The following is a 27785-nucleotide window of genomic DNA, read 5'->3' on the forward strand; positions in this document are numbered from 1 at the left end:
GATTGAAAGAGTGGAGGTCTCACCTCCCCTATACCTGCCTTACGCTGTCGTGCAGCAACACCGGTGCACAATAAAACCTACTGTTTCACCCCTTACACATACATTAATGGAGTAAAATAAACTGTTCTGTGTTACTCCTTGTAGACACACAACTCCATCCAAAGGGCTGCGCCCTCGGACTAAAAAACATCCATCCGTGGAAACAAGTGATTAGCTGTCACTAAAAATGATTCATGATCAAATTTAATGCAGTTCTAATGCAGTTAGTAAGTGCTCTTCTCGCACATGGGCCATCCAATAGGATACAATGAGCCCTTGTTTCTAATGGAGTACTCTGCGTCTGTTGGCTTATGGTCCAATGTCTCCCATGCTCCATCTCAGCATCACTGAACATCCCCACCCACTAGAACGATGAGATGTGTGGCTCTTGTGTTTTCTCTTCATCTCCCTCTTCTCTGGAGAGACAAATCACTCATCCCCTCTGCCAGCCAGTAGTATCTGACCTGAAAAGACCTCAACTCCCAGTTCCCTGCTCTTCTCTTCCAAAACCTTATTTTTCTCTTTCTTTAGTTTCCTGCCCTTGTCATAATCTCAGGGATAACCCAATAGCAGGAGCAGGCTGCATGCATTAGTCCTTCGCCTTCCCAGGCCTCACTCTGCAGGTGTTATAGGACCTACCGGGGTGGGGACAGCTGTGTGTGTGTGTGTGCGCGTGTGTGAGACAGATTGTGTATGGGTGAGTGTGTATGTCTGTTTTACAGAGAGAGAGTGAGCACCTGTAGAGGGATTGTGATGTTGACCGGTAGAGTAGAGTGCTGGCAGCATTGAGCGCACACATTCCTGTGACCTGCAGCTCACCCTGAGGCGCTTGGCAGAACATCATAACAAACTAGTACTGATACAAAACTTCTGAGAAAGACAGAACCAGCCTTGCTTTTCACAGAAGCCAAGTTCCACCATTCTGTTTGTCTGGGTATGACAGTTTGTCTGGGCGGTCAGTTGTCGGACTCTAAAATAAACATCAAAAGTCCAGGATGTGTCTAAACTAAGTTCAGAAGTCAAAGCAAACAAAAACATGGAAAATGAAATACTTTATTGAAAAATTATGAAAATAGAAATATCCAACCACACCTCATGTCAAACAGTTTCAATGTAAATTTGCATTGCCTCCCATATGTCCATAGGGAGTGACTGCATTACATTTCTGTCATCCAAAAAGAGAGCTTTCGGTCACCGCCAATGACACAGAGTGGGAGGGACCTGTGCCAGCTTAGACCTGCCCCCACCGTGGCTGATCCAATCATCACGGGCTGCAACACCACCATATAAACGTAAGAAACCAGGTCCAGGAAGCATGTTACGTTATCCTCATTTCCAACACTCTTACTGAACATTATTCCCACACTTTTATTACTCAGAAACTGACACACTGTGTCAATGCAAACAGCCAAACACACAGCTCACTGACCTGTGGGTGACCCAGGTGATGTACTAGTAACTGACTGCTGATCTTTCCTGGACATCCTGTTGTGGAGAAGAGATTCTCATTGACCCGAGACCACCTGGAAGACCATGACACCCGTGGTTACAGTAATTGCCATCATCATCACCACAGCCTTTATCATGGACAACGTCAGCAGCAGCGGTATCAGCCGGACTACCACAACATGCATCACAATACTCTGAAGGTCAGAGGAATTGGAAGCATCCAGGATCCTTGGGACATCCCTACCCTCACCAAAACCCTTAACGTAACCATTTAACATATCAATTTCAATGGGGGAGGGACATACCAAGGATACCAGATAGCAAGGACTTTGGAAGCGTGGACAAAGCAGTTACCTGAAGTTTCCTGCTCGTTCTACATGGGCAGGCCTCTTCTCTTGTGGGTAACTATGAACAGACAAATAACCATTAACAAATCCCATGCCTTCATACAGTAGTGTTACACAGCATGTAACGGAGGTGATGGGTAACCTTGTCTGGGTTCAAACCCAGTTGGTCACAAGTATCTGTCCTGCCACTCACCTGGAGCGGGTAATATCCCAGATGACCCAATCGCTGCCCGTCACCGCGCCCACCTTGATGGTATTGGTGAGGCACCAGTCAGCCGACATGAGCGGCGACTGGCCGCAATCCAGAGAAAGAATGGCCTGCTGGGTAACCAGGTCATAGAAGCGTATCGTCCCTTTCTTCTCGGCCACCATCAGCTGTACAGAGGACAAAGGTTTAGTATCACAAGCTCTTTTCACTCGCACTAAGTATTTAAACTCTCATTATAAAACTGGAGAGCACTGTTACTGTACGCACCTTGAAGGCATCTTCAGGATGCCAGCACACACTGACGCCAGGGGAGCGTAGTCTAAATGTAGTGGTTTCATTCCCCTCCAGGTCCCACACCCTGTGGGGACAAGAGAGGCTATCTAGCATGAAAGGGAAAGGGCACTAGCTGGACACTACAGGATGGTCAGAGGGGGGGTGTGCTCAGGGGAAATGAACCATTTAAGGACTGTAAGAAAATTATTCTCCTGTCCTCAACTACCCGTTTAGAAAACAACCTGAGACAGGAAGTCTGCGATTCAAAAACAAACAACCGGGTCCGAAAAGAGGTCCTGTCAAAAATGACAAATTATCAAATCCAAAAAACAAGATTAATAAGCACTCAATTAGCTGTACTGGAGTTGGACGCGCGGCAGTGCTAAAACTAGCTCCCGGAGTCCAGCCACCCCGTGTGGGGAGGGGAGAGGAGATGACGCGCAGATGCCTTGGTGCTGACAGCACACAAAACAAAGGATTACACTTGCTAATGGCAGCTAAAAATATCAAAAATAACAAAGACATCATGGCTGGCTGGCTGGCTGTTTTTGTCTCACAGGATCCATGTCAAAAAAGCGAAGTTACAAGCCTCCATCCAAACCCACCTTTCCCCAGGCGTCTGTGAGACTCTCTTCGGAATGTACTCTAATGAGTGAACAGCACACACCAGGCCTGTAGTGATGCCAGTGTTTTTCTGAAAGCACTTAATGCCTGCGTGTAATTTATCTAGCTTCTGTCAGTTGTCCAAGAGATGCGGACACAGAGCCTCACTAGTACCGCCCTTCTTTCAGGGAAAAAGGGATCTTGGTCGTAATCTCCCCCTTGAGCTGTGAAGACAGGCGGGCGGGGCCCTGCGTTGACGAGCGAGAAGGCCGAGGACACAAGGTAAACGTGCGCACGGATGTAATAAATCACTTGGAGAGGACAGGCTGCTCCCAAGACCAGGATCTACTCTTCAACCACATCGGAAATCCCTCCTCAGCGAACACAAGGCCTCGTATCTAACAAAACATTCCCCTGAACCAGGGAGGAATAAACATGCAAGCGGTTTAAACCAAAACATTTTTTTAAAGGACTGTATGGTTGGGAGCGATGTGAATGCGCTGACTGATGAGATCATGCAGAAGACATCTAATAAAGGCCCAAAGCCCATCTAAATGTCAAACATGTTGGAGAGATGTCTCCAGTGGCGCGGAGGAAAGGATATGATTATGCCCCATCCCAGATGATAACCTCCGTAACCACTCAACTTTTCCTTTGTCTTCCCTGCAGGGGATAAAACACCCTCACATTTCTCCATGAGAGCTTTTTTTTTCTTGACTCGACAAGGAAGTCAGAATGGCCCTGTGTAGAGTGAGGTGCAGACCCTCCTCCATAGAGCATGAGCGAGGTTGGAAACCTCAGACCACCGCAGACAAACAAGCATAAACCCTCTCTTCTCAGACCACTTGCCAAGCAGAGTTCAATCGCACGCTACGCCGCAACCAGCCAAGTTGTGGTCCACCACTTTGCCCTTCAAATAGGGAAAGATTATGATTTATTTTTTTAAATGTAATCCTTGCTGAACAAGGTGAAAGGGAGCAAGAAACAAGACTGAAACCGCCACTGACAAAGAGATGTGTAATTGCATAACACTACAACTGACGTGACATCAAGCAAAAACACTGGGCTTCATGTACAATAAAGTTGAAAGGCGAGACTGCATTTGAAGTCTGTGTAGATGTGAGTGAGAAAACAGCAGCCGCACCTTTTCATTTCGGTCAAAGTTTTCCAAATGAGCGGAGGAAATGGGAAACGTAGAGTGCACCGTGTGAACTAAATTATGAGAGAGTGCAGGGTAAATAACCTTGGCGACACTCGGCGGGAACGAGGGTTGAGAAAGACAAACAGTAATCCCGCCTCAGAGCCTCACAGGGGAGTCCAGGCAGAGGTGCACAGCACGCCGTCCTCCCCGAAACCACACCAACATCATCTTGATCAGACCTACTCAAGTGTCTTGAACAATAACACGTTCTTCAACAGACATTTGGACTGTTGAAATAATTCTCCGTCATTAGTCATTTTTATTGGATCGGTTTGCTCCTCTCGCTAGAGTTGATGATGGGATCCACTAGAACGGAGCAAGAAGAAAGCGTGAGAACATGAGAAGAAAAGGAGAAAAGAGGAGATGAAAGACCAGAATGTTGTAGAGTGGACATGGACATACTAACTGACAGATAGCTTGACTGACGGGCTAGAGGGGGGAGAAAGTCTCAAACTATTGTGATAACGCCTCAGAAATACTTCCTAAAAGGATGACACAGAGTAGATCATACACAAAACAAATAGTTGAGATCCCGCACAAATAGTTGCAGAAGGTGTCTCTGTTCAAGCCCCTTGAGTAAGCTGTATTCTGCTGAACCATGTCAACATGAAACCAGAGCTGGCTGAACTGAGGAATCCATCTCACTCAACAGAAACAAATCCAACTGGAAGCTAACAGACAATGGGAGCCAAGCCCAGAGAGGTTAGGACCTCGGCAGACACTCTGACCTCCGTGGGAGGCTGCGACCTTCTAGCTGCTACAGGTGGCTACTCCGGCTGGAGTAGAGTTCCCACGCAGGAAAGGACAGTGCTGACAAAGAGCACAGCAGAGTTATGGTAGGGCAACCTGCCAAGTTTACGAACACGCACAAGTAGAGAAGTCGGTCCACTGTTCTTTTCTCTCACCCTATCAGGGGTCTCGGTTCATGTGGGCTGCCTGGAAGGCCCCTCTCCTGTTAACTTGATCTTTCCCTAGTTCCACCTCACTCTTCCTCCTGCGTCCTATATTTTTTCAACCTGACAGAATTTAAATCTTTCTGCAGATGGAGCCGAGCAAGCGTACCCGTTTTCTCTGGCCAGACCATTATAGAGGGAGGCTGAGGGAGAACTGTGCGCTGATGTTTCTCGCAGTAGCAGAGCTTCATCACCAGCCCTAGCTGAGGCCCCCCACAGCCCTCATCCTAACCAACACTTTAGAGCATTTAAGCAGGGCGGAAGGAGATTGAGGAGATAATTCAACCATGGCCTGTATTTGATGACTGGAAGTGTAACCGCGAGTTCCAGGCTCCTGAAATGATGAGTTTATGAATAGAAAGCAGATGATTCAGGTGTGTTTCTCATCCAGGGAGCTTTGGGTTTAAAGATGGATATGAGAGACGTGCTCTTTCAGGCTCTAGCGGAGAGAAAAGTAGGGGCCAGTCATTAATTTCTAAGCTGCTAACTTGATTAAACGTTCTCCCCCATCAATCACAGGTCAAACAATAAGAGCTCACATTGTGTGGGAAGTGGCAAAGAGGAAGTAGGATTTGGGCCAGGCTTTCGCCCTGTCTGGACCCTAGCTACAACCCTAGTTACTAAGGTAACAGGAGGTCCCTCATGTTCAGTGGAGGCTGCTGAGGGGAGAACGGCTCATAATAATGGCTGGAACGGAGCTAATGGAATAGCAAACACCGGGTAACTATGTATTTGATACCATTCCACTGATTCCGCTCCAGTCATTACCACAAGCTCGTTCTCCCCAATTAAGGTACCACCAACCTCCCGTGCCAGGTTACCCCATGGTTACACCTTTGGCTAACGACACACTCTTTCCTTCCTTGCTCCACTACCTAGCTACTGATTGATAGGCCACATTGGGGGACCTTGTTAAGAGTCAACCCTAAGGAGGGAAACAACCTCCACCAGTACTGCAGCTAATTGGATTTCCATATTTAACCAATTACTTTGAAAAGCTGGAGAAGCAGCGGTGTGATTCCGCACGGCAACACCGGGGTGTGTTGTGATAAGCATTGGGTTTCATTTTGGAAACAGTCAGGACTTTCTGCACCATTAACAGAGAACAGAACGCATATCCAAGAGCTGGGGGAAGACACACTCATATTATTCTTGCTGAATGAGACCGGGAGGAGGTTCGGACTGACCTGCATGTATGGTCATCGCTGACGGAAGCCATTTGTTTCCCCTCCGTGGGTTCGAACACTAAGTGGTTGATGTAGCTGGTGTGACCCTCCATCACCTAGACAACCACACAGACATCACCACAGAAACACAGAAGATACAATTAACAAAACACTGCATTTGGTGCGAGCCTGTAAGACAGTTCCCTGGCTCCTTATGTGCTGGGTTCTTGATTAGGCTAATATAAAAAGCCATTCACTAAGTGCCTACTGTCAGTGTGCTATATACAAACGGCTTGATTTAAAGAAACCAGATGCCAAATGAACTGACAGGTGCAGTAGTTCCAGTGGGATCTAGTCGTGAGAGCAGGGGCTCCAGTACTCTACCTTGACTTCATGTTGATTCTGAAGATCAGAAGTCAACAGCCTCACTTTTCTGTCTGCTGCAGCAGTGCAAAATCTGGAGGGAAAGACGAAGAGAGAGAAAAACATAAACAAAGAAAGAGAACATCAAAACAGAGCCTATCCTACTATAAGACACGCGTACGTACACGCACCCGGGCACATGTCCATGTCTATGTGTGTGTCTGACTGCACTGCAGCGTGGGCTGACACCTTTGGATGTGTGTGTGTGGTAAACTACTTGGACATGGATCAATGGAAACACTGCCAGGGAGATTCTAAGTGCGAAGATAAACATGGAGAAAAACAAAGATTCCTCATGCCATTTGAGCATTGCTAACGCCTGGGAGACGACTTTGCCTCTAATCAGTTGTAGTATATACCAGCGCCTGCAATTACTTACACAATTACACTAACTCACTTACAAGAAAAACACACATATCACACACATTTGCAGTCACAGGAACAGACGGATTTGGCATGATGTCACGATACACAGCCAGAATATTCCCCCAAGCAACTGGTACAGGTGAGTATACCAACAACTGATACATAGCCTAGTAGTCAGCGAATTGTGGAGGGCATTCCACCCTTCTTTCACTCATCAAACCTATAATTCAATACATACTTCACAGTCTTGCAATACGAACTAGGCTATTGAGATTTAGCCTATGCTGCACGAATATTGTCAATGAAAGAACAAGTTCCAAGTGGGAGAACATTTCTTCATGAGACAATCTTCAAAGAGTTGTCAATGTCACAGGGTTGACTAATGACTGGGTCTGTTTTGGCCCTGAGCTAATGCTGGGGAAGTGTTCCTGACAGTTCCCCAGAATCTACCAGGAGGTTGCTGACTGGACCTCACATGGCTGGCCTAGTAGAATCTGGGATCCTCAGAGCGTAATCCCCCTACCCCCTCCGCCTAGCACCCTCGACAGCCCCTGCCTCAGGCACGCCCGTGAGAACACTGTGCTTTTCCTGGAAGGCATAACTACGTGTAAAACTAGGGGAGGGACGGAACTTGAGCGGGGGAGCCATCAGTGCAATAACACATGCGCACGTCACACGCCGGCCCCAGGGCCCTGCAGACTTAACCACAGAAGGCCAGGAAGTATCGTTGTCTTTCCCTTTCAATTAAAGCAACTTGGAAACATCTCCCGCGGGATTACAGCATTCCCATCCACCATTCCAATTAAGAGAAAAACCTTGCTTTCTAAGTAATAACGTTCAACTTCCTTTTTTTAATCAAACCACACCTGAAATAACTGGGTTGGTATTACACTGCTAGTGGGCCACAGACTAGAATGATGACTGAGCTTCATACGGTAGGTGAATGAGGAATACAGCTGGGCCAAGACTACTGAGGGTTTCATACCACTGACTGACACAGAGGTGGTGTAGATGGATGACCCAGAGACATAGTTAGATAAATATATGGCTCTGGGATAAGCAGGTGGTCAAGCCGTACATACCTACACGTACCCAATCTTCACAAGAGGCAGGCCTCATTGTTCCTAGAATTTCTAAGCAAACAGCTGGAAGCAGGGCTTTCTCCCATGGAGCTCCATTTTTACGTAATGGTCTGCCGATCCATATGAGAGATGCAGAAACGGTCTCAACCTTTAAGTCTTTCCTGAATTCTCATCTCTTCAGTAGGTCCTATGATTGAGTGTAGTCTGGAACCAGGGGTGCGAAGGTGAATAGCAACGCATTGGAGTGATGAACCACCCTTGCTGTCTCTGCCTAGCCGGCTCCCCTCTCTCCACTGACCCTATTACGGGGGCTGAGTAAGTGGCTTGCTAGTGCTCTCTGATGCCGTCAGTAGGAGGGGTGCATCACGTCTTGCCAGGCTCTTTTCGCTATACTCAACTTGAGTGGGTTGAGTCACTGATGTTATCTTCCTGTCTGGTCTTGCGCCCCCTCGGGCTCATGTGATGGGGGAGATCTCTGCGGGCTATACTCCGCCTTGTCTGTTGATATCCCTCTGGTGGTGTGGAGGCTGTGCTTTTGCAAAGTGTGTGGCCCTGTCCAGGGTTATCGTGGGACAGAACCACAGTGTCCCCCGACCCCTCCGTCCCTAATATATATGCTGCAATAGTCTATCTACCGGGGGGCAAGGGTGGGTCTGTCCTATCTGACGTTTTTCTGTCTTACTGGAGTCCTGTGTGATCTTAAGTATCCCTCTCGCACTCTCCTGCTTGCTCGCTCTTTGGGGTTTTAGGCTGGGTTTCTGTATAAGAACTATGTGACAACTGCGGATATAAAAAGGGCTTTATAAATACATTTTACGTAGGAAAGATGAAAAAAAAAAAAAAAAACAGTAGTGCAGCTTCAACCCACAGCAGTGGCTGGTCCAAATAACCACGTCTTCAGTCTGCACCATGATGAGCTGAATCAGCTGTTACTTACTGCAGGGCTGGAAAGAAAGCCTGAAACAACTAGCAGCACTCCAGGACCAGACACCCTGATGTAAAGACAGAAGACAGCTGTAAGAACTAAAAGGTTTAAGGTAGGCTACCTGATGAGTTGGGGCAGCTTGTCCAGCCGAGACTCAGGGCTCCATGCGAGGCAATCCACACGTAACGCATGATGGAAAACACGCAGTGTGGTGAATTCAACCCCCTCTACCTCCATGTCCTCCTCCTGCACAAACAGTGGTTCACGTCACATATACAGCAGTGGTTTACATCACACATGGCACCAAAACACAGACCATTTCTCATTTCCTTGTGTCCCCTATCCATGCCTCCTCAGAGGAGAGGAACCTTGGGAGGATCTTCTCTTCAGATGCATTTTGAGAAGGGAGGCTAGAAGAGAGGACATGAGGAAGAGGAATCTGGCAGGCTACCACTCACCTGGAAGCGGCAGGTGCCAACCACCACATACTGGTTTCCTCCATAGGCCAGGAGGGACGCAGCTGAGCCACTGTCAAAGGGGCTGAACTCCACCACATGGACGTAGTCGTCACAGGGCACTGTGTAGCTGGCTCCTCGACCTGAGTCCTCCATGCTAAATGTATTTTTGGTGATGTTTATGTCCAGTGTATTTACTCTTTGGTTTGACTTTACCACCTGCATCAGGATTGAAGAGGGGTTAATATTAACTTCCTTATACAGAAACAGCACATCTGTATTGAAAGCCAAAAACAATACCTCCGTATGCATACTCAAGCGAGCCAAAGCTTACATACTCCAGTATTGGGCTAACTCGTTGAGGGGGATTCATATAGCCTAAAGCCTGAACATTAATTAATGTGCCTGTATAATTTCTGTGGTAGTCACTGAGGAAATTACTGTAGGGAGTGACAATAAGATAACCATGAGATCAGAACTTCCCTAAATGCAAAACCAGTCATATAGATCCCTTGCTACAATTTGACTAGGAGAGAGATATACCAGAAACACAGACTTGCCCAGCTTTTCTAGGAAGGGTGCGGTGATACACCCTTCTTCCGGCCCATGTGGGTCGGGGGATTTGTTTAGATGGAAGCTTTTTAAATGTGTGAAAGGTCATAGGTGACAGCTGTCAGTGATCACATAATGGGACATCATTCTTTCTGTTTAACTGACATCATGTAGGCTATAGGCTCCCAAACTGTACGTTCCCAAACCTTTTCACTCAGACCCCGCTTTCAGCATTGGGGAACATCCCACGTCCCCCCTGGGGGCGCCACGTCTATTTCTATGGGCATAAGCACTGTTCATGACACAAATTGTTCACACCCCTCTTGTTGGCAGAGAGAAAATGTTGCTGTTTTAAAGCACTAATGTGCATTCATGTGAATTGAGTGACTCAAACATGACAACACTAGCTGACATGGGCTAGTTGATCTGGACATGTCTGATAAGTTATAAACCCCCCAGTTTGAGAACCACTGGGCAATTGGACTCCAAAGGTTAACAGCAAGGGGGATCCACCAAGTGAAGGCAACAGAACACCATTTCACTACACTGGATCATTCAGTCTCAAGTGTCATTGATTGCGGTCTTAAAGGGGCAATGTGCAGTTCGAACAATTACAGAGCGGACCACACCGCCACTGATTTGGTAAACAGCTGCGGGATGGGGCTTGAGAAATGTTATCACTCAAATTCATGGACAGAGCTATGGATGGAAGTACTGACCATCTATGACAGGGGTAGGCAACCTTGGTCCTAGAATGTCAGACACTTCATGTTTTTGATTTAACTGACCTGAGTTCTGATGGGGGTATGACAGTTGAACTAAGCTCACGAGGCATCTACGAGTTATATTATTCAATAATCAATGGGTATGCGACTTTTTTTTTTTTTTTAAAGGTCTAAAAATGATTGTTGTAACTTCAGATTGCCCTTTTAAGTAGACAAACTAATTACTCTAGTTAACGTACTGGCGACTTAGTTCGCTCTAAAATGTTTTAGATAAACCCGTGTCTCATGAGTTAAAATAGGTCTGGATAGGCATGAACAATCCAAGTGTATATGTTACTCATAAGAAGACAGGCATATAGTTAGTAGGTTAGGGTCAATGAGGCATGTCCTGGCTATTGCTAGCTCAACAGTGCACAAACGGTCAGTACTGTAGCTAGCTAGAATACTTAGTTCGCGGCCGGTAGCTAGGTAGACTATCTTCCTTGTAACCACCAGAAAGGTGGTAGCCTTGGCTTCAGGACATGCTCTGATAATGTAACATTGTGAAATGCTATGTAACTAGCAGTCTCCCCACTGTTGTAAAAGCTAGCTTGCAATATAGCAGCGCTTGCTAACTAGCTATTAACGTCTAAACACGACGCTAGTTAGCTGATAGTAACAGACAGCTAATGTCAGCCAGCGAAACTACTCAAACGCTAGCAGCCTACAACACACTACAGATTAAAAGTGATGACAGCCTTTGGCAATGTAATACATAATATTTAAACAAATAAAGCGGCCTTTTAGCTAGCATAGATAGCTAATTCATAACCATACCTACGCGCGCCTTTCAGCATGTTAGCTACAACTTCTGCCAAAAAAAAAAAAATATGCATTTGTTACCCAGTTGATGTCCTTGTTGGAACGTACCATGCCATTTTATTATTCAATTCTAGGGGGACCACGCTGAGATTAAAAACGCAATGGTGCAGCGCTTTGACACGCTACACACTATTGCTATATTAAAAACACGTTATAAAATAATAATTAATAAACGTCCTCACACGAAACATAGTCAGATAAGCTCAAAACAATATTGGGTTCTGTGATAAAGAACCACAGATAGCAGTTGTAACAACATAGGCGTGGTTAAATGATGACACAGATTCTGATTGGTCAGAGTAGTTATTTAGCAGAATTTAAAAAATGTCAACGCATCAGCTGCTTGTGCATTGGCTACGTGGGTGAATAATGTATTTTGGCGACACGCGCACTACATCCTTATCCCTGTTTGAGGCTGTAACATTTGTTTAGGTAAGTATGTGTTTAATGGTGTTTTATTTTTTCACTAGCTACCAGCAACCTACATCTGTATTGTTGTAGGTTTTATATCCACTTTAATTAACGTTAAACATTTTAACTAATACATTGTTATAAGCCGTCATACAGTACTTTGTTTGTATTAGTTACATTGCCGTTTTGAGGGTTTCAGTACATATAACTAAACAGTCTTGTTTATCATCTTCACAGGGACAATGGCGACTTTAGAGGACAGTCTGAAGACAATATTGAGAACCTTCAGGCGAGAATCCCACCGGGTTCTTGAGTCAGAGGACTACCATCCACGGGGCAGATGGAATGTTGATGGTTCTACAGCTGGCTATTGCAGAGGTCAATAAACAGGTACAACTGGTAACATTTTATAAGCTATGAATCCCTCACTGTGGCAAGTGGCCTACAGCAGTTTCACAGGGCCCCTGCAAGACTGAGAAAGCCCCCAACCTCTCCAAAATAGTAAAAAAAAAAAATGTGGGGGGGGGGGTCTGTTAACTTACTAGAATTCTACACTTTATGCCATGGGGCAAAGGAAAAGGGTGGTTTTTATAGCTACTCATGCCATTCTGCAATGAGGCTGAGAATTTGTCATTTTTAAAGCTAATTTCCTGCTATTCTACACATTTTGCCATGAGGCTGAGATTTTTTGTTGTTGCAGTTTTACAGCTAATTTCCTGTTATTCTTAGCATATTTGATATGGCTTATAACGTGTTAATATTCTATTGGGGACCATGTATATGCTACAATATCAGTACTTGTTGCATTTACAACTTGTCTAAGTCCTAGCATCTACTGATTTCAACTAGTTTATAGCTGTGGATTGACTGCATTGTTTGACTGTAATAGTGGCAGTTAATTTTTTTTACGGAATCATTCATCTAAATCTGGCTAGCTAACAAACAACATACAGTGCATACATTTTTCTCATTCATTATTTTACACCATCTTATCACAGCACTGGTAAACCATGGTTGACCAACTCCCTGACCTAAATGGCTGGTCTTTATCCCATCAGAAGAAGCTTCATGTCCATTCTGGTGTACCATTCTTGCATACCACGTAGGCCCCCCAAGCCTGCTGTGGTACGCAAGTGACTGTGGTCCTAACAGACACTGGGATCAAAGCCATAACATTTAGTGACAACACATTTTGGAGTTACGCCATTAAGGCAATGAGTTTATCTGCACCCCTATTATAGCCATTTGGGCCTGGTTTCCCCTGATCACATGGTCAGAAAAGACTCCTGACCCTATAATAATAACATCATTTGTCCCACCAGACTGTATGGGAGGATAATTCACCATGAACTATGCATTCTGATTCCCTTCACAGGCAGCAGTCATGGCTTTAAGCCATCTGCTTTTGCTCTCTTCTGACAGGAGAGTGGAGAGTTCAGTGTTGCCCTGAGCGACGTCCTGATGGCCTGGAAACACTTACTATTAGACAAACTTCACCTGCCCCTTGACAATGACTCTTCCTGACCAGAGAACTATGACATCATCAGGAAAGAATACGACGCCTTTCTGAAGCGCACCAACACTATGGACCTGATTGATATCCACTCTATGTACAAACAGCTGAGGGTTGATCCGGGACCCTGAGGAGCTTCTGAGCTCAGTGAGTATTAGGCCTGATTGAAACTAGGATGAATGACCATGATTGGAAGTTTTAGTCAACTGTTTGATATAGTCTCAAAGGCCAGTTACGCTAACTGCCAAATCTGTGTTCACGTTGTTGACAAGGTCCAGCTGTTTCAGTTTCTGTCCAGTAACATGGAGACCTATGAGGTGAGGGATTCCCTGTCCCAGGTCCCCTCGACTCCATCAAGCAAGTCAAAGTCATGCAGCACACAGGTAAACAGATATGTCATAAGCATGTATGAACATGTCAGCATAGTGTAAGCAAACTGACTCCCATTCTCTCCTCACATAAGAGGAGGTGGTTTGGCCAGAATATTAAATGTTACATTGGCTCATATCGTTGTGCAACCAAGGTACTTTCTTTCACTGTTCCCTCTCGTTTTCCCAGTCAGCCTGGCAAGCCTTTCATTCTCTCTTAGCTTTTCCAGTCTTTCTCAGGCACTGGAATCTGTCTCGCTCTTATTAACAGGAACTTTAAATCATATCACTCAGATTTAAGAGCGAAATGTGAATTAAATTACCAGGCAGATGTTTTAAAACGCAACAGACATTGTGGGCTAGGACATGCACTGCTCTCTCCAGGCTGCTGCCCTGTCAACTGTCTGATTTATGAGTGGGTAGAATACGGGTTGCTACTGTAATACTGCCTGGGGATGACAAGGTTTTTGAAATGTTGGTTTGGGTTGAAGATGGTGTTCTGACTGTAAATTGGGCCGTGTGTGTGTAGTTTGTGGCATCGGCTGTTGTTTTTAAAGGCTGGTAAATCTCCAATAGGTAGGAAAGGTGGTGAGGAGGATCTTCTGCTCCTATCTGGATCAGCTGGTCAACTCCAAGAACGACATGGCCCAAGTGCACACCCTTGACACCCGTAGCAGATCGCTCGGACGCATAGCCTTTACTGACCTGACGCGTGAAGCACGGAGCAAGAACATGTCACTCTTCTTGGTAAGAATGACAAATTGGCCTCTACTCTTTCCATGTCTGTTTCCTATCATTACACTGACATATGGGTTTAGCCAATGAATGTTAACGACATGACAATCATATGGTCTCGTAATGTTAATCATCTATATATTGCAGTCTGTGACATCATTTGTGAGAGCGGTCCAGCTGGGAGGAAAGGGCTATGCCCCTACTGAGTCTGACCTGAGGAAACATGTTAAAGGCCTGTCAGACTTTGTCCATTTCACAGACAATCTGGAGGAGATATTGGGAGACAACCCTAACCCAAGGTACTCAACCAGCTGGGTTGTATTCATTAGTGCACATTGTAGCAAAATGTTTTGGAATGGAAGGTAAAAACCAACCTTTATTAATGGATATGTTTATGTACTGTAGTCCCTCCTGGTTTGTCTGTTTTCTTCTGCTTGGTGCCTAATGAATACCACCCTGGCCTGGCAGACTCCGTCTCTGCTTACCCTTGTCATAAAATCCCACCTGCCTATTGCTGTGTACAGATCTGATTTTCCCCTAATGACTTCTGCTCCAGGTTCTCATGATAACATGTGAATTACTAAAACATGTTTATCTCGGCTACATCAAAGGAAAATTGACTAAAAGTAAAAAGATAATATGTTCCTTCCTTGGTTTGATTACTTAGTTAAATTATCATCAAACTTTAAGATTTCCTTGATCACTTTCATGGCCTGTGTATAATTGCAGATTGATTCAGGTTTTCTCCATCAAGCGTTTGGCAGTGCCACAAATGTGGTTAAGAGATTGTTTGGTCATTTGATGAAAACGTGTGGACTGAACTTTGATCTAAAGCAATGGGAGAAGCCATGCTGTGTCACAACAAGGCCTCATTTCCCCTGAATTCCAGTAGCAACTACAGCGCTAGATGATTGACACCTTGGCACTCAGATATATAGCTGTAGAGTCTATGATATTGGATGTATTGTCCCAGTTCCCTCATAGCAGGGGCCTTCTGGGTGTTTATGACTGAGGATTTTCTCCCTGCTCTGCTGTGGTGCCTCTCTGATGGGACACTGGACTGATCTGATGCCAGAATGGCTCTTTCAACAGCCTGCACCCCTACCTCCCCCTTCACACCCTCAGTGGAGTACTGTATTTCCACACACAAACACCTTCTCTGAAGGGTTCAGGGCCTCTTGTTCAGCTAACATCTGGTATCCCAGATGATTCTCTTCCAGAGACTCACTCCCCTCATAATAGCTGGGTCAGGGAATCTAGCCTGCTCCTTCTCCACCCCACCTTGCTACAGTGTTGACACTTGCTGCTCTTTTCACACACCCCAATAATGTTGCAGTCACTTCATGGTCAGTGGTGAATGAATAAGTAAAGGTGAAATAAAAAAGTGATGAGTGAACCCTTAGAAAAAGGGAGCGTCTTTATCATTTTTCTACTCGAGGCCTATAAGTAGAAGGCTGCTTGACTTGTCTTCTTAATAGATTAGATAATTACATGTGTTTTATTATATTTTATGTACACCTGTTTTTCTCAGTATTGCTGGCATTCGTCTGGTGACCAGTATCAGGGCAGCTCTGTTGAAGGGGCGGGCCAGTGGAGACGTTGTGTATGCTGCAGCTGACGAGACCGCTCAGATCCACCTGTCCCACAGACTGCAGTCGGCTAGTGGGACAGGGATCAGCCCAGCCAGGGTATGACACCTTTCTGGGCCAACGGATCCAACCTCTCTCAGCCTACATGTATATGTCAAGGCCCTTTTTGTTTGATCCACATTAACGCCATCATCTTAACACTATATGGTTTTGTGTATATCCTCTTCAGCCTAGATACCATGCTATTAACCACACCACTGCTTATGGAGGTCGGAAGACTGAAGGTCCTGATAGCATTGCTGGATGAAGATGCTTTGTCACCGCCCTGCAGGAACAAGGCGGTCTTACTCTCTGCGGATCAGGCTGTCCTCAGTGGGGAGGAGGGGACCTGCATGCTCACACTGTTCCGGTAAGTCTCATCTCGTGCGCACACACACTAATCAAAGCTTAATATGCTAATAATTCATAGGTTTTCACAGCCTCTCTAACCCCTAACTCATAAACAGCTGCTTTCAGTCTGATTGCTTCTGTGTCCTCAGATCTCCTGAGGTTCCCACTGGCTCTTCTCCAAAACCCCTGCAGTCCCGCGTCCAGGAGCGACAAGATCAACTCAAACCCAAGGTACACACAGCCCGCCCACCCTCCAAGTAGGACCAGGAGACCCAAATACGAAACATCGAATCAGATGTCCGAACATTGAAAAATAATGTCTTTACGTTCTGTACTTTCTCCCCGGTATTGTATTATTTATTTGCTCAGTTGACGCCCCTCATCTTATAACTGGCTTCTACACGTTCACATTTGTACAGCTGTGTTTTTGCTCCCAGCGTTAATCCAGTGTGTTGCTCTGAGTTGAGTCTGGGGTATAAAACTACTCCTCTACAATTGGGGATTCAACCCGGCAACCTCCCAGTGACACATTTTGTTATGCTTCTCAACAGGGCTCCACCCTCTTGGTTTGATAAGTAGCTGGTCAGAAGATGCTCTACTCTTCTGTTTTTGTCAATCCCTCTGAGGGTTTGCCTGTTTACTGTGGTCATTGTATAGCATCCCTAGATGTGTTCTCTTTTCATTCATTATCAGTAGGCCTGGGACAATACCAGTATCGCAATATTTTTCCATGGCAAAAATGAAAACACAAAACAGAACTTTTTGGTCCTTTAAAAATACAGGTTTTTAAAGGATACAGGTTGTCTGCTGTAGCTTGGAGAGAAAAAATAAATGTGACTGGATGACAACATGTTTGTTTCCAACATTGGGGCTCTTTTCCTAAAGTGAAATCCGCTTCATGTTTGTTTGTTTTTTTCCTTGCCACGATACTAACGAGTATCGTGATACTGGTATCGGCCCAAATTATCGGGATGTAAACGTATTGATATAACCAGCGGATGTGGATAGATTCTCAGTTAGTGTGGTGTTTGCAGCCTGGAAGGCTGTGGGCTTATCGACTTGCCTCAGTGTACATGTTTGCTGTTTTGACTATGCGCGTGTAGAATTGAGACCTGGTGCTAACATGCTGTGCTCGTCAATAACAAGTATACCATTCCGCAAATACAACCTGGATGTAGAAACTGCTTACTCCTCTAAAACAATGACAGTTTGAGATTTAAAGGGGCTGGGTTGTTCTGTCTCTACATGAAAGACTGCTTGAACCCCTTTCAAACATGTGTGCTAAACACATTTTGTGGAAATGGGCTCCTTTATTTGATTGCGCTAGCAGATGTCACTTTAGCTCCCCACATTCTGGCCGTCTTCCTGTGAGTGCGCTGTAATGGTCCCTGGGCTGCTCACCGCTTCCTGAACTCGGCGGGCGGAAGCTTTCTGCATCCACTTCACTTTAAAGATGCCATATCAGTCACTTAACTCGACTAGTAAGGGAAACTTGAATGGTTGTTGTCTGCTGAATGTCTTTATCAACCCGGGCCCCTGTCCAATAGTTTCATCATACGCTGACGGCAGTCACCTGGCACACGTGCAGATAGTCACATTTTAGTTTTTGCATTGTGGTTTTTTTCCATGCTTTTGTGTCTGTTTCAGACAGACTAAACACAGCAAGTTAAGTGCGCTTAATGATGTATTGAATTGCATCATTTGGATGAATAGTATGATACATTATTGATTGACGTCTCTGTGATAATTTGATCTCTGTAACAAGATGCCTTTCAATGCTTTGACTTATTCCTCTTCCCCATGAAATCAAAGCTGGCTCATCATAAGAGGAGCTGCCATAAGAACACAATGTGTCTGCCAACTTCTCACCTAATATCCTGATCTTGCAGGTGGGCTATTGGGCTTGTGTGCGTGCATTCAAAAACAAACACCAGACCCGAGAACAGAGCAATAGCTTGCACCTGCTGTTCCTTGAGGTCTCATCAGGATGGGCTTACCTTAGCCTGGCCAGGCCAACCAGTCTATAGAGGTTGTCTTAGGACAGCCTCAGAAGCGGTGCCCCCCCTTATGTCATCCTCTCCCTGTAATAGAACTAGATGCTGCTCTTTCCACCTGCTATAATTGGATTACGTGTGAGCTGCATGTCAGTCTTTTACCTCTTTGCCTGCGTTATGTTCTCCCCTGTCCGTCATTATTTCTGGCTTTAGCGAGGTGTTTTTATTAGCATGTAACGACGGTACGTGTACATTTCATGCCTGGTGATCCAAGGGTTAAATGTTGTTTTAGGTGCTCTTTTGAGAAGTGATTTTGAGTTCTTTGAATAGCCTTCTCTCGGGGCTTTAATTTCGCCCCTTTGCTTTACAGTCCCACCCAGTTTTGCACACCGTTCTTTTTTCTCCACCTGATTCCTCCTTCCCTACTGCGGTTCTGCTGCTGGCCTGGAGGGAGAAATCCTTGAGTCGTGATAATCCCCAGCAGGCCTAGATCAAACAGGGGATAAAGGAGTGGATCAGCCAGGGCCCGGTTTCCCGATAGCGATGGAATTTAGGCTTACGGGTGTTTTTAACGATGCATCTTGCCTACAACGGCTAAATATGTAACATGCGTCTCCCAAAACACAACGCAGAGAGAAGGGTCGTGAAGTGCATCTTGGAGCATGTGTCGAGACTAATGGGAGCACTGCTCTCGGATCCGCTTTCAAATATTTCCTTTATTATAAAAAGTTATTTCACAATACTGACAACAGATCAGCTCCGAGAGATATTACCACCCACTGCTGCACAATTTGACGCGGCTTATTGTAATGCCTACCCAATAAAAATTCATTTAAATCGCAGATTTGGCACATTGTGCACATGATACAGTAGACTACACACCATGCAATGTATTGAAATTATACAGAGTAGCCTACAAGTAGAAACATGTATAACTCAATGGATTGAACGTAACATGTATATTTCAATGTTGTCGTCTCGATTTTCATTGGTAGCATATTTTTATACGTCGCTTGTTTGTCAATTGCAAAGACAACTTGGTATTTCTGTTATCCGTGGTCAGACGGATAAACCATGTGATTCTTTGTTTTGCAGGGATCTGTATATAAAGTGATGCGGGAGGGCAAAAAAGCATCTGACGCACTTAGCTGTTCTACGAGGGTGAGGAAGGCGTTACATGCTGACCAGACCGGACACGTCGCGTGCGCGAGCGTCGCAAAATAAATTTAGAAACCCATGTTATTCAATTATTGCACCCACACTGCTTGCGCGCCCAAGGAGCGGCTGCGACACCAAGGGCTAAAATAGATGTCGTTCCTATTTCTGACGCAGATCGCGCTGCAAGTCCTGCCTCTCCCATCTCCTCATTGGTTTATAGAAGCAGGTATCCACGTGCCATCTCCTCATTGGTTTATAGAAGTAGGTACCCATGTGCCATCTCCTCATTGGTTACACCCACGTGGGCGATAGAAAGACGAAAACTGTTTTGCGGTAGTCGTGGTAATACAATGAAAGTTTAGATGTGATCACCATATAATTTAAACGATGAAAAAGCCTGGAAGGAGGAGAGATGACTAGAAACGATTCGGTTGGCCGTTTTATATGTGGATTAATTGTCGGAGTAGAGATCCTTGTCCATTTCAGGTAAAATAACAACTCAAGGTTTATATCCCAGGACAAATTAGCTAGCAACAGCAAGCTAGCTAAACAGGACAAATTAACGTTAGCTAGCAAGTGCAAGCTAACTAGCTAAAATACCATACATGTTTAATGCTTTTCGACCTGTCCCCAAATGAATGTCATTGGTTCAGAGTTTGTTTTGATATTTTAACCTGCGTGTTGTGATCGCGTTTGGTGTGGGGGGGCAAAATACATTTATGCACGATAGCGCACGCGCCGCAGCCGGTTTGGGCAAGGTGTTAGATTACGAGTGTTTTCAAGTGCAACGTTAACGAGGCAGATTTAACAGCTGAGATTTAACGCTACTCCGACGAAGGTTCTAACGATGAATGTAGCCTTAAGATGCTTTTGAGAAACCGGTCCATGAGCCCTATACTACGTACGTGGTTTGAGACGTTAACGGGGTAACTTTGTTCAACTCGAGAGAGCCAGTTCCATTGCCAATTTTAGCTACCCCAATCGTTTTTTTAATGCATGCCAGCAAAGCCACCTCACAACACTAAACAATACATGAATTGCACTGTGACAAACGGTGCCCACAAACTGTTAGGGCCCACATAAAGCTTTCCCAACAGCAGAGCTTTCTTTTCAGCACCATGGAGTTAATCTTTACCACCACTACACCTGGATATCAGTGGAGCCTTGTCTGGCTGCGAAATAGTTCATTCAGCCTCATTTACTGCCTTTAAAAAAACATAGCTGATATGGCTGACTTGCTTAAACAAATGTGGTTTCTACTGACAATTGAGATGTTCAAACTATGGCATAAGGGAATGATGAGTGGATGAGGCAATCCGTAATTTTGAGTAAGACATTTAATGAGCGAGTTAAGACTAGTCTATTTCAGCACTTTTGAAATGTACAGCGGCACAATTCAGAACATGGGAAATTCTTACAGTATTCACACTGTACACCATGACCTTTCCAAATATATTTTCCAAGTCAGAGCTTGTCTGAATTTCTCCCATTCTTCTCTCAAGCTCTGTCAGGTTGGATGGTGAGTGTCTCTGCACAGCTAGTTTCAGGTCTCTCCAGAGATGTTCGATCAGGTTCAAGTCCGGGCTCTGGCTGAGCCACTCGAGGACATTTAGAGACTTGTCACGAAGCCACTTCTGTGCTTTGCTCCGTTCATCTTTCCCTCAATCCTGACTAGTCTACCAGTCCCTGCTGCTGAAAAACATCCCCACGGCATGATGCTGCCACCACCATGCTTCACCGTACGGATTGTGCCAGGTTTCCTCCAGACATGACGCTTGGCATTCAGGCCAAAGAGTTCAATTTTGGTTTCATCAGACCAGAGAATCTTGTTTTTTTGTGGTCTGAGAGTCTTTAGGTGCCTTTTGGCAAACTCAAAGTGGGCTGTCCTGTGGCTTTTCCTGAGGAGTGGCTTCCACCTGGCCCCTCACCATAAAGGCCTGATTGGTGGAGTGCTGCAGAGATGGTTGTACTTCTGAACAACTTCTCCCATCTGCACAGAGGAACGCTGGAACTCTGTCAGAGTGACCATCAGGTTCTTGGTCACCTCCCAGACCAAGGTCTTTCTCCCATGATTGCTCAGTTTGGTGGTTCCAAACTTCTTCCATTTAAAAATGATGGAGGCCACTGTGTTCTTGGGGACCTTCAATGCTTCAGAAATGTTTTGATACCCTTCCCCACATCTGTGCCTTGACGCAATCTTGTCTCTGAGCTCTATGGACAATTCCTTCAACCTCAGGGCTTGGTTTTAGCTCTGACGTGTGTGTGTGTGTGTGTCTTTCCAAATCATGTCCACAATCAATTGAATTTACCACAGGTGATGATCAATGGAAACAGGGTGCACCTGAGCTCAATGTTGAGTCTCATAGCAAAGGGTCTGAATACTTATGTAAACAAGGTATTTGTTTTATTTTTTATAAATTTGCAAACATTTCTGAACCTGTTTTTTCGCTTTGTCATTATGGGGTATTGTGTGTAGATTGGTTAAACATTTTATTTTTTATTAACTCTTAGAATAAGGCTGTAACAAAATGTGGAAAAAGTCGAGAGGTCATAATACTTTCCGAATGCACTGTATGGTTGATGAGTACCGATACGTTTTATCTTCGCATGACAAGGATTTGCCAGTAGATTGTCGACTTGATTCACGATTACTGCTTGCTAGCTAAGATTTTGAAAGTATGATTTTGACATGATCAGTCCAATCAAAGCTACGGTAGTTATGTCATTTTATCTGTGGCCAATGAACTTCAGCCTTCTTGGATGGGCACTTCTAATGCAAATCTATGGCAGCACCCAAGGTGCTTGAATTTTCGAGCTCTCCCGGTAGACTTTGATGTGGCATAGTGTCTCCATGAGTGACAACACTGAGACTATCACGGCACAACTAGAGAAAATTACCAACACCTACGCTCTGTATTTTCCGCTGGCCCAGCACCACAGAAAGCACTAGGCTGAAACGCCTGCATTTTGGAGCTGCCTTAATCAAGAAAGCAAAAAAGAGACCACGTTTGTATGCGGCTTTAACTCCACGATACATTTTTAAAAAATATATACGTTTTTACATTGTTTGCGAACTGTTGTGACACTTATTGCCAAAATAACATGCAAAAAACAAAAATATTGTATTTTAGCTAATCAGGTGAAGCTCTGCCCCACCTGCCCTGAATGACAGGTCGCCACTGGCCAGTTTCACAAAAGTGCTCGCTCACCTTTAAGCCAGCTACATTTCTACAGCAACGAATACTTCAGAACTAACCTGATCCCAGGCAGGCAAACTCCATTTATCCTGAATGAAGCCACAGTTGAGGACCAATTAAATCAGATACCCTCCCTCTCTCAAATATTGCGTCATCCCCTTAATTTGAGGAAGTCTACTGATTTAAAAAATATTTGATTGATCAAATGTAATTCCTCAAATTACAGGTATCCTAGTGGTTAAGAGCGTTGGGCCAATAACCGAAAGGTCGCTGGTTCGACTCCCCGAGCCAACTTGGTGAAAAAGCTGTCGCGCCTTTGAGCAAGGCACCCTAATTGGGTCTGGATAAGAGCGTCTGCTAAATGACAAATGTTAAATTTCACATTAGTAATGACAATGCATTTGAAACTTCACGCAGAGTAAAACTTGTATATGATGTAATGCTATTTTATCAATAGGAGTGTGTGGGGGGGTGCTTGTGCATTGATAAGCACAGTAAAACTATATTTCAAATAAACACTGCACTTCAAGCCTATTTCACACCATCGCCTGTGGAATTTGCAATGACTTTTCATTCATTTTGATTTCAGCAGAAATTAAAGTGTGGCACTGACTCGCCCATGGATTAAGGTTTCCGGCATTGTCTCGATGAAGAGTTTGGCGTTTGACTAGCCATGTGCAACATGCATGTGCAGTTACGGCGGACAAGCAATATACACTGTTGTAGTATGGAGGAAACCTGAGAATGTGAAGTTAACTGAAGCTGGCTAGATTTAGAAAAACCTGAGTAGCTCTAGCTTCAATCATAGTATACTCCTGGGGCTGCTGCGATCGTGGGCCCTGGAGATCAGACTCACTACTTCTTTTAAATCTTTTTTTGTATTTTAATGGGCTTCTAGGTTCATTGTCTAATGGCGGCTTGGCTGATAAATTGTGACGTAATGAAGTTTTTCCTCCAGAACATGCAACAAAATTGTTTAGATTAACAAGCCTGTTCCTGGAGAGCTACCATCTTGTATGTTCACTCCAACCCTAATCTAGTGCACCTGACCCTAATAATTAGCTGTTTGATAAGCTGAATCCGGTTGGTTATAACTGGGGTTGGATCGAAAACCTACAGGAGGGTACCTCTCCAGGAACAGGGTTGGAGAGCCGTGACAGTTTCTCTTTATTTTTTTTAGTCCAGAGAGCGAACCATCCGATCTCAGTTTGCCTGCACGTACCAGGACGACTTGGAGCTGCCCCTCAACCGAGTGCTGGACTTCCCCAGCATCATCCAGGGCCCCACCTGTGTGCAACAGGCTCCCAAGCGGACCCTCACTACTGTGGAATCCACCTCTGCCCAGCTCCTCGACAGCAGAGGTAAAAAATGTCTAGTTGTGACATCATTCTCCCTTTTTCAGCAGAGACATGTAACTGCATGTACTAATCTGCATGCATGCATGCATGCTGGTGAACTGCTCCAGATTTCCTCACATAAAGTGCAGCGCAGCTACATACACCCCCCCCCCCCCTTCAGGGATTGGCGTCTATTCCCTCTGACGCCACAGATTCGGATCGATGCCCAGACCCACCTTCCCAGCCCTGGCCTCGAACCCTGCCCAGTCCCAGCCCTGGGACTGGTACTTACGATCAACCTTTAAATGATTCCCCATTTTATAAAACCTGGCCGCCCCCACATCTGTAGTAAAAACCTAACCCCCCCTTCTTTCTGTGGGAATCCAGGCTCTGCGCCATCGGGTTACATGACAAATGTTCACTTTCAGCTCGCTAGAATAAACACTCTGGCTGTTAAACTGCAGGCTAACGTCAGCAATTTTATCAGGTTCTTTTTGTTTTTTTCCCCCCTTTTTCCTTCCTCTCTTATGTCAATTTTTTTCGCCCCCAATTGTTAAGCTCTATTTCTGTTTCCTCTCTCCAGTGGAGGTTTACCCAGAGGCTGGGAGGAAAGAGGCCCAGCGAGGAGGCACGACCCGGGGGGGTGCCACAGCGCTGGGGCCCAGGAGTGGAAATGATGCCCCGAGCAGCAGAGCAGGCGGGGGCGGTCTGAAGACCAACATCCAGACAGAAGGAAGCAGCAAGGCCTGTAAACGGAAGCTGGTGGATTGTAGTGAACATTGTGGGTTAGAGAACCAGCTCCCTCGGAAGAAACCCCCCACCACTGTAACATCAACCAAATTGTCAGGGAAGAATGGAGGGGCTAAAGCCCCAAGTAAGAAGAAACTGATTGCCGGACAGGGCAAGCTCACCAGCTTCTTCAGATTGTAAACTATTCATTATCGTGTTGAAGTAGAATGCAGTATTACTAATGTTGCTTTATTTAATCAATGGTCTGTCTTCTTTGAAGCTGAATGTTCCCGTAATCAATTGCACTTGTTTTTCCCCCAGTGGAGTTTGGCCTGATTTCAGAGGCTTTATTGTACTTTTTATTTATTTTTTGCCTCTGTTGTGCTTTCCAACAATTGACAGACATCATCATTTTGAAAGAAAGATCACCAGCTGTAGTGTGTCTGTGGGAGAGTGTAATGCAATGATGTAGAAGAGCTGTTGAGGCAATGTGGGAAGTCAGAGTGGTTGAAACCCAAGCAGATCTGTTTGATGGCCGATCTGCGGAGGCTTGGCCTGCAGTTTATCTCCCTCTAAGACAAAAGGCCCACCGCCAGACACTTCTCCTCTCTCACATGCATCTTCACTACTACTATCAGAAACAGTATAGAATGTCTTATTTTCTTCACCTGTACAATGGTGACTTTCCAAATGTAGCTATATTATGTGACCCAGAATTGACACGTACAATTGTTTTCAGGTTTTTCAAAACATTTTTAATAGTTTTATACATGTTTTGTGTTTTAAAACAACGCCACAGATGTAAGGAACAAATCAAGAAAGCGTATCGTGTTTTGCAGGAGATTGACAGACGGCAGTGTAGGATCCACCACACTCTTATGCTTGCGAACAGGGTCGGTACACTCGTCCTATCATGCATCGCAGCACTGGAGGGAATAAAATTGGTAGAATTGCAGTGAATTTTATTTTTTTAAGCATTAACTGTTAATAGTGATGTCATAACCTTCAACAGTCTTCAGTTTGTTGCTTTTATACGTCTGAAATGTAACACGTCTAGCTGATAAAATTCTTGTTCCAAGTAATGAATGGAATATCATGGTGAAAAGTGTCAACACCCTCATTGATGGTTTTAATGCCAGTATCGTGTAATCAAATCATGCTGAATGACGGTGACCTGGATCTTTCTAATGCGCACGATTGAACGGATACAGGAACCATAGAAGGAAAAATAACAAAAGGAAGTCGCTGGTCGATACTTACTCTCAAGGTCGGCCTCCCTGCGCTCTACTTTCAGGCTATATTCAGCAGGAGAGTGATCTGTGCCTCGGTCGGGGAGGACAGGAAGGGCTCGGGAGAAAGCTGTGTTCATGCCACGTCTGGTGTGCCCTTTCAGTCCAATGTCCTGTGGGACAGAAGGCTAGGTCAATGTCTGGCAGGCTTCCATTAGTGGATCAGCCAGCCTCTACATTAGTATTCTCTGTCCACTGATGATTCTATTGCACAATCAGATTTGGTGAACCAAAGCCGAAGGTTATCTAGCTTGCATGATACAACAAAAATATAACAATACACATGAAAGGGCTATAGAATCCAATGTCAAAATTAATTGGACTTTGGGATGGTGTTTTTCTTTTCCATTCATTTGGGATTGATGCATGCCATTTGCCAGATGGACATTTAAGAAGCGGCACAGATCTTCTGGGTCCCAAACCCCGGCCTTCTGGAGGCTGGTCCTGAGCCAGGCCATATGAAACCTGTATGAGAGGGGCCCCAGTTATCCAGACATCTAATCTGCCAAAGTGGCTTTATAACCTCTCCTCATCGCTCTCCTTCTGTGCCATTACAGCAGAGATAACCATGTCCATGACTTGCATGACATACAGATGCCAGACAAACTGAATCACTCCACATGCCTGCCAAACCTTTGATGGAGCGGAGACATTATCATAGATTTTGCCACTGTGGGAATCTAATCAAGATAAACACCTATCCTTTTCATCTTTGTTTGATGATGGCTCAAGTTTGAGCAAATGTAAAATGAGGAAGGTTATTGTGATGATGGACATGGATGAAGGAAGATACTTACTGAAAGGATGATGATCTTTGTGTTGCCGTCGTCCTGTCCGTTGTCCAGGATGTGGTCCTGTCTGAACCTCGGGGCAGCCAGAGCGTCGTCGCTCATCATGTCTTCGCCTAGTATCGATCGCAGGCTCTCCTGCTCTGTCCTACCCTCGTCCAGCTTGCCTGTCGGTACAGCTAAGACGACCGAGCGGGTGTTAAACTCAGAGAACAGCACCAGTGTGAATATAACAGAGTATAGGGAGATCATGATTCCTACTATATTATCTTGGTCCTAACGGCCTTGCGAGGGTAATTGAGAGTGGACTTCAGTTGCGCTCACCTGTGATGACTGTTGATCAGCGGCCCATCAGGTCTTTTTATATCACGGAAAGCCAAAACAGTGGATTTTTTTTAACCATCATAACAAAGCCGTCAAATATGTGCGTAGAGGAGATTTGAAGTCTCCTGCTGAGCTTGCCCATGTCATCTTTGAAAAGGGTGACATGGCACAGGTCAAAGGTCATAGCCAATTTGTAAAGCAGCTTTGAATGCTCCTTTATGTAGTCTAATCAGAAGGGAGGGTAGGTGAATGATAGCTGGATTACTGTCAGGTGTAAGGACATGCTGGATTTGAAAGAGGGGGGCAACATCTTTTGCACAGTCATCTTTTCCCTC

At 45.1% G+C, this 27785-nt stretch overlaps 2 protein-coding genes and 1 pseudogene across 4 annotated transcripts; 1 reads left to right on the plus strand and 2 right to left on the minus strand.

Moving 5' to 3' along the window:
* Window positions 1–1078: 1078 nt before the first annotated feature.
* Window positions 1079–11844, minus strand: LOC139533964 (nucleoporin Nup37-like). 3 transcript variants are annotated; one of them, XM_071332515.1, is made up of 10 exons: window positions 11677–11844; window positions 9494–9709; window positions 9157–9281; window positions 6624–6696; window positions 6261–6355; window positions 2311–2401; window positions 2029–2210; window positions 1843–1893; window positions 1469–1562; window positions 1079–1310 (listed from the first exon to the last, which is right to left on the minus strand). In XM_071332515.1, exons 1-10 carry the CDS (start codon window positions 11677–11679, stop codon window positions 1197–1199), a joined length of 1044 nt encoding a protein of 347 aa, XP_071188616.1. In that variant the 5' UTR covers window positions 11680–11844; the 3' UTR covers window positions 1079–1196. The 3 variants fall into 3 exon arrangements, with proteins under 3 accessions (XP_071188616.1, XP_071188614.1, XP_071188615.1); XM_071332513.1 differs by having other exon boundaries at window positions 11650–11844; XM_071332514.1 differs by having other exon boundaries at window positions 11584–11696.
* Window positions 11845–12281: 437 nt separating this feature from the next.
* LOC139533963 (PCNA-interacting partner-like) lies at window positions 12282–26154 on the plus strand (annotated as a pseudogene).
* On the minus strand, window positions 25779–27473 carry LOC139533965 (pro-MCH 2-like). Its single transcript, XM_071332516.1, has 3 exons — window positions 27136–27473; window positions 26310–26451; window positions 25779–25975 (listed from the first exon to the last, which is right to left on the minus strand). The coding sequence occupies exons 1-3, from the start codon at window positions 27376–27378 to the stop codon at window positions 25926–25928; spliced, it is 435 nt and encodes a 144-aa protein (XP_071188617.1). The 5' UTR covers window positions 27379–27473; the 3' UTR covers window positions 25779–25925.
* Window positions 27474–27785: the final 312 nt, after the last annotated feature.

The sequence above is a fragment of the Salvelinus alpinus genome, chromosome 11, assembly GCF_045679555.1.
Source record: "Salvelinus alpinus chromosome 11, SLU_Salpinus.1, whole genome shotgun sequence".
Taxonomy (NCBI): Eukaryota; Metazoa; Chordata; class Actinopteri; order Salmoniformes; family Salmonidae; genus Salvelinus; species Salvelinus alpinus.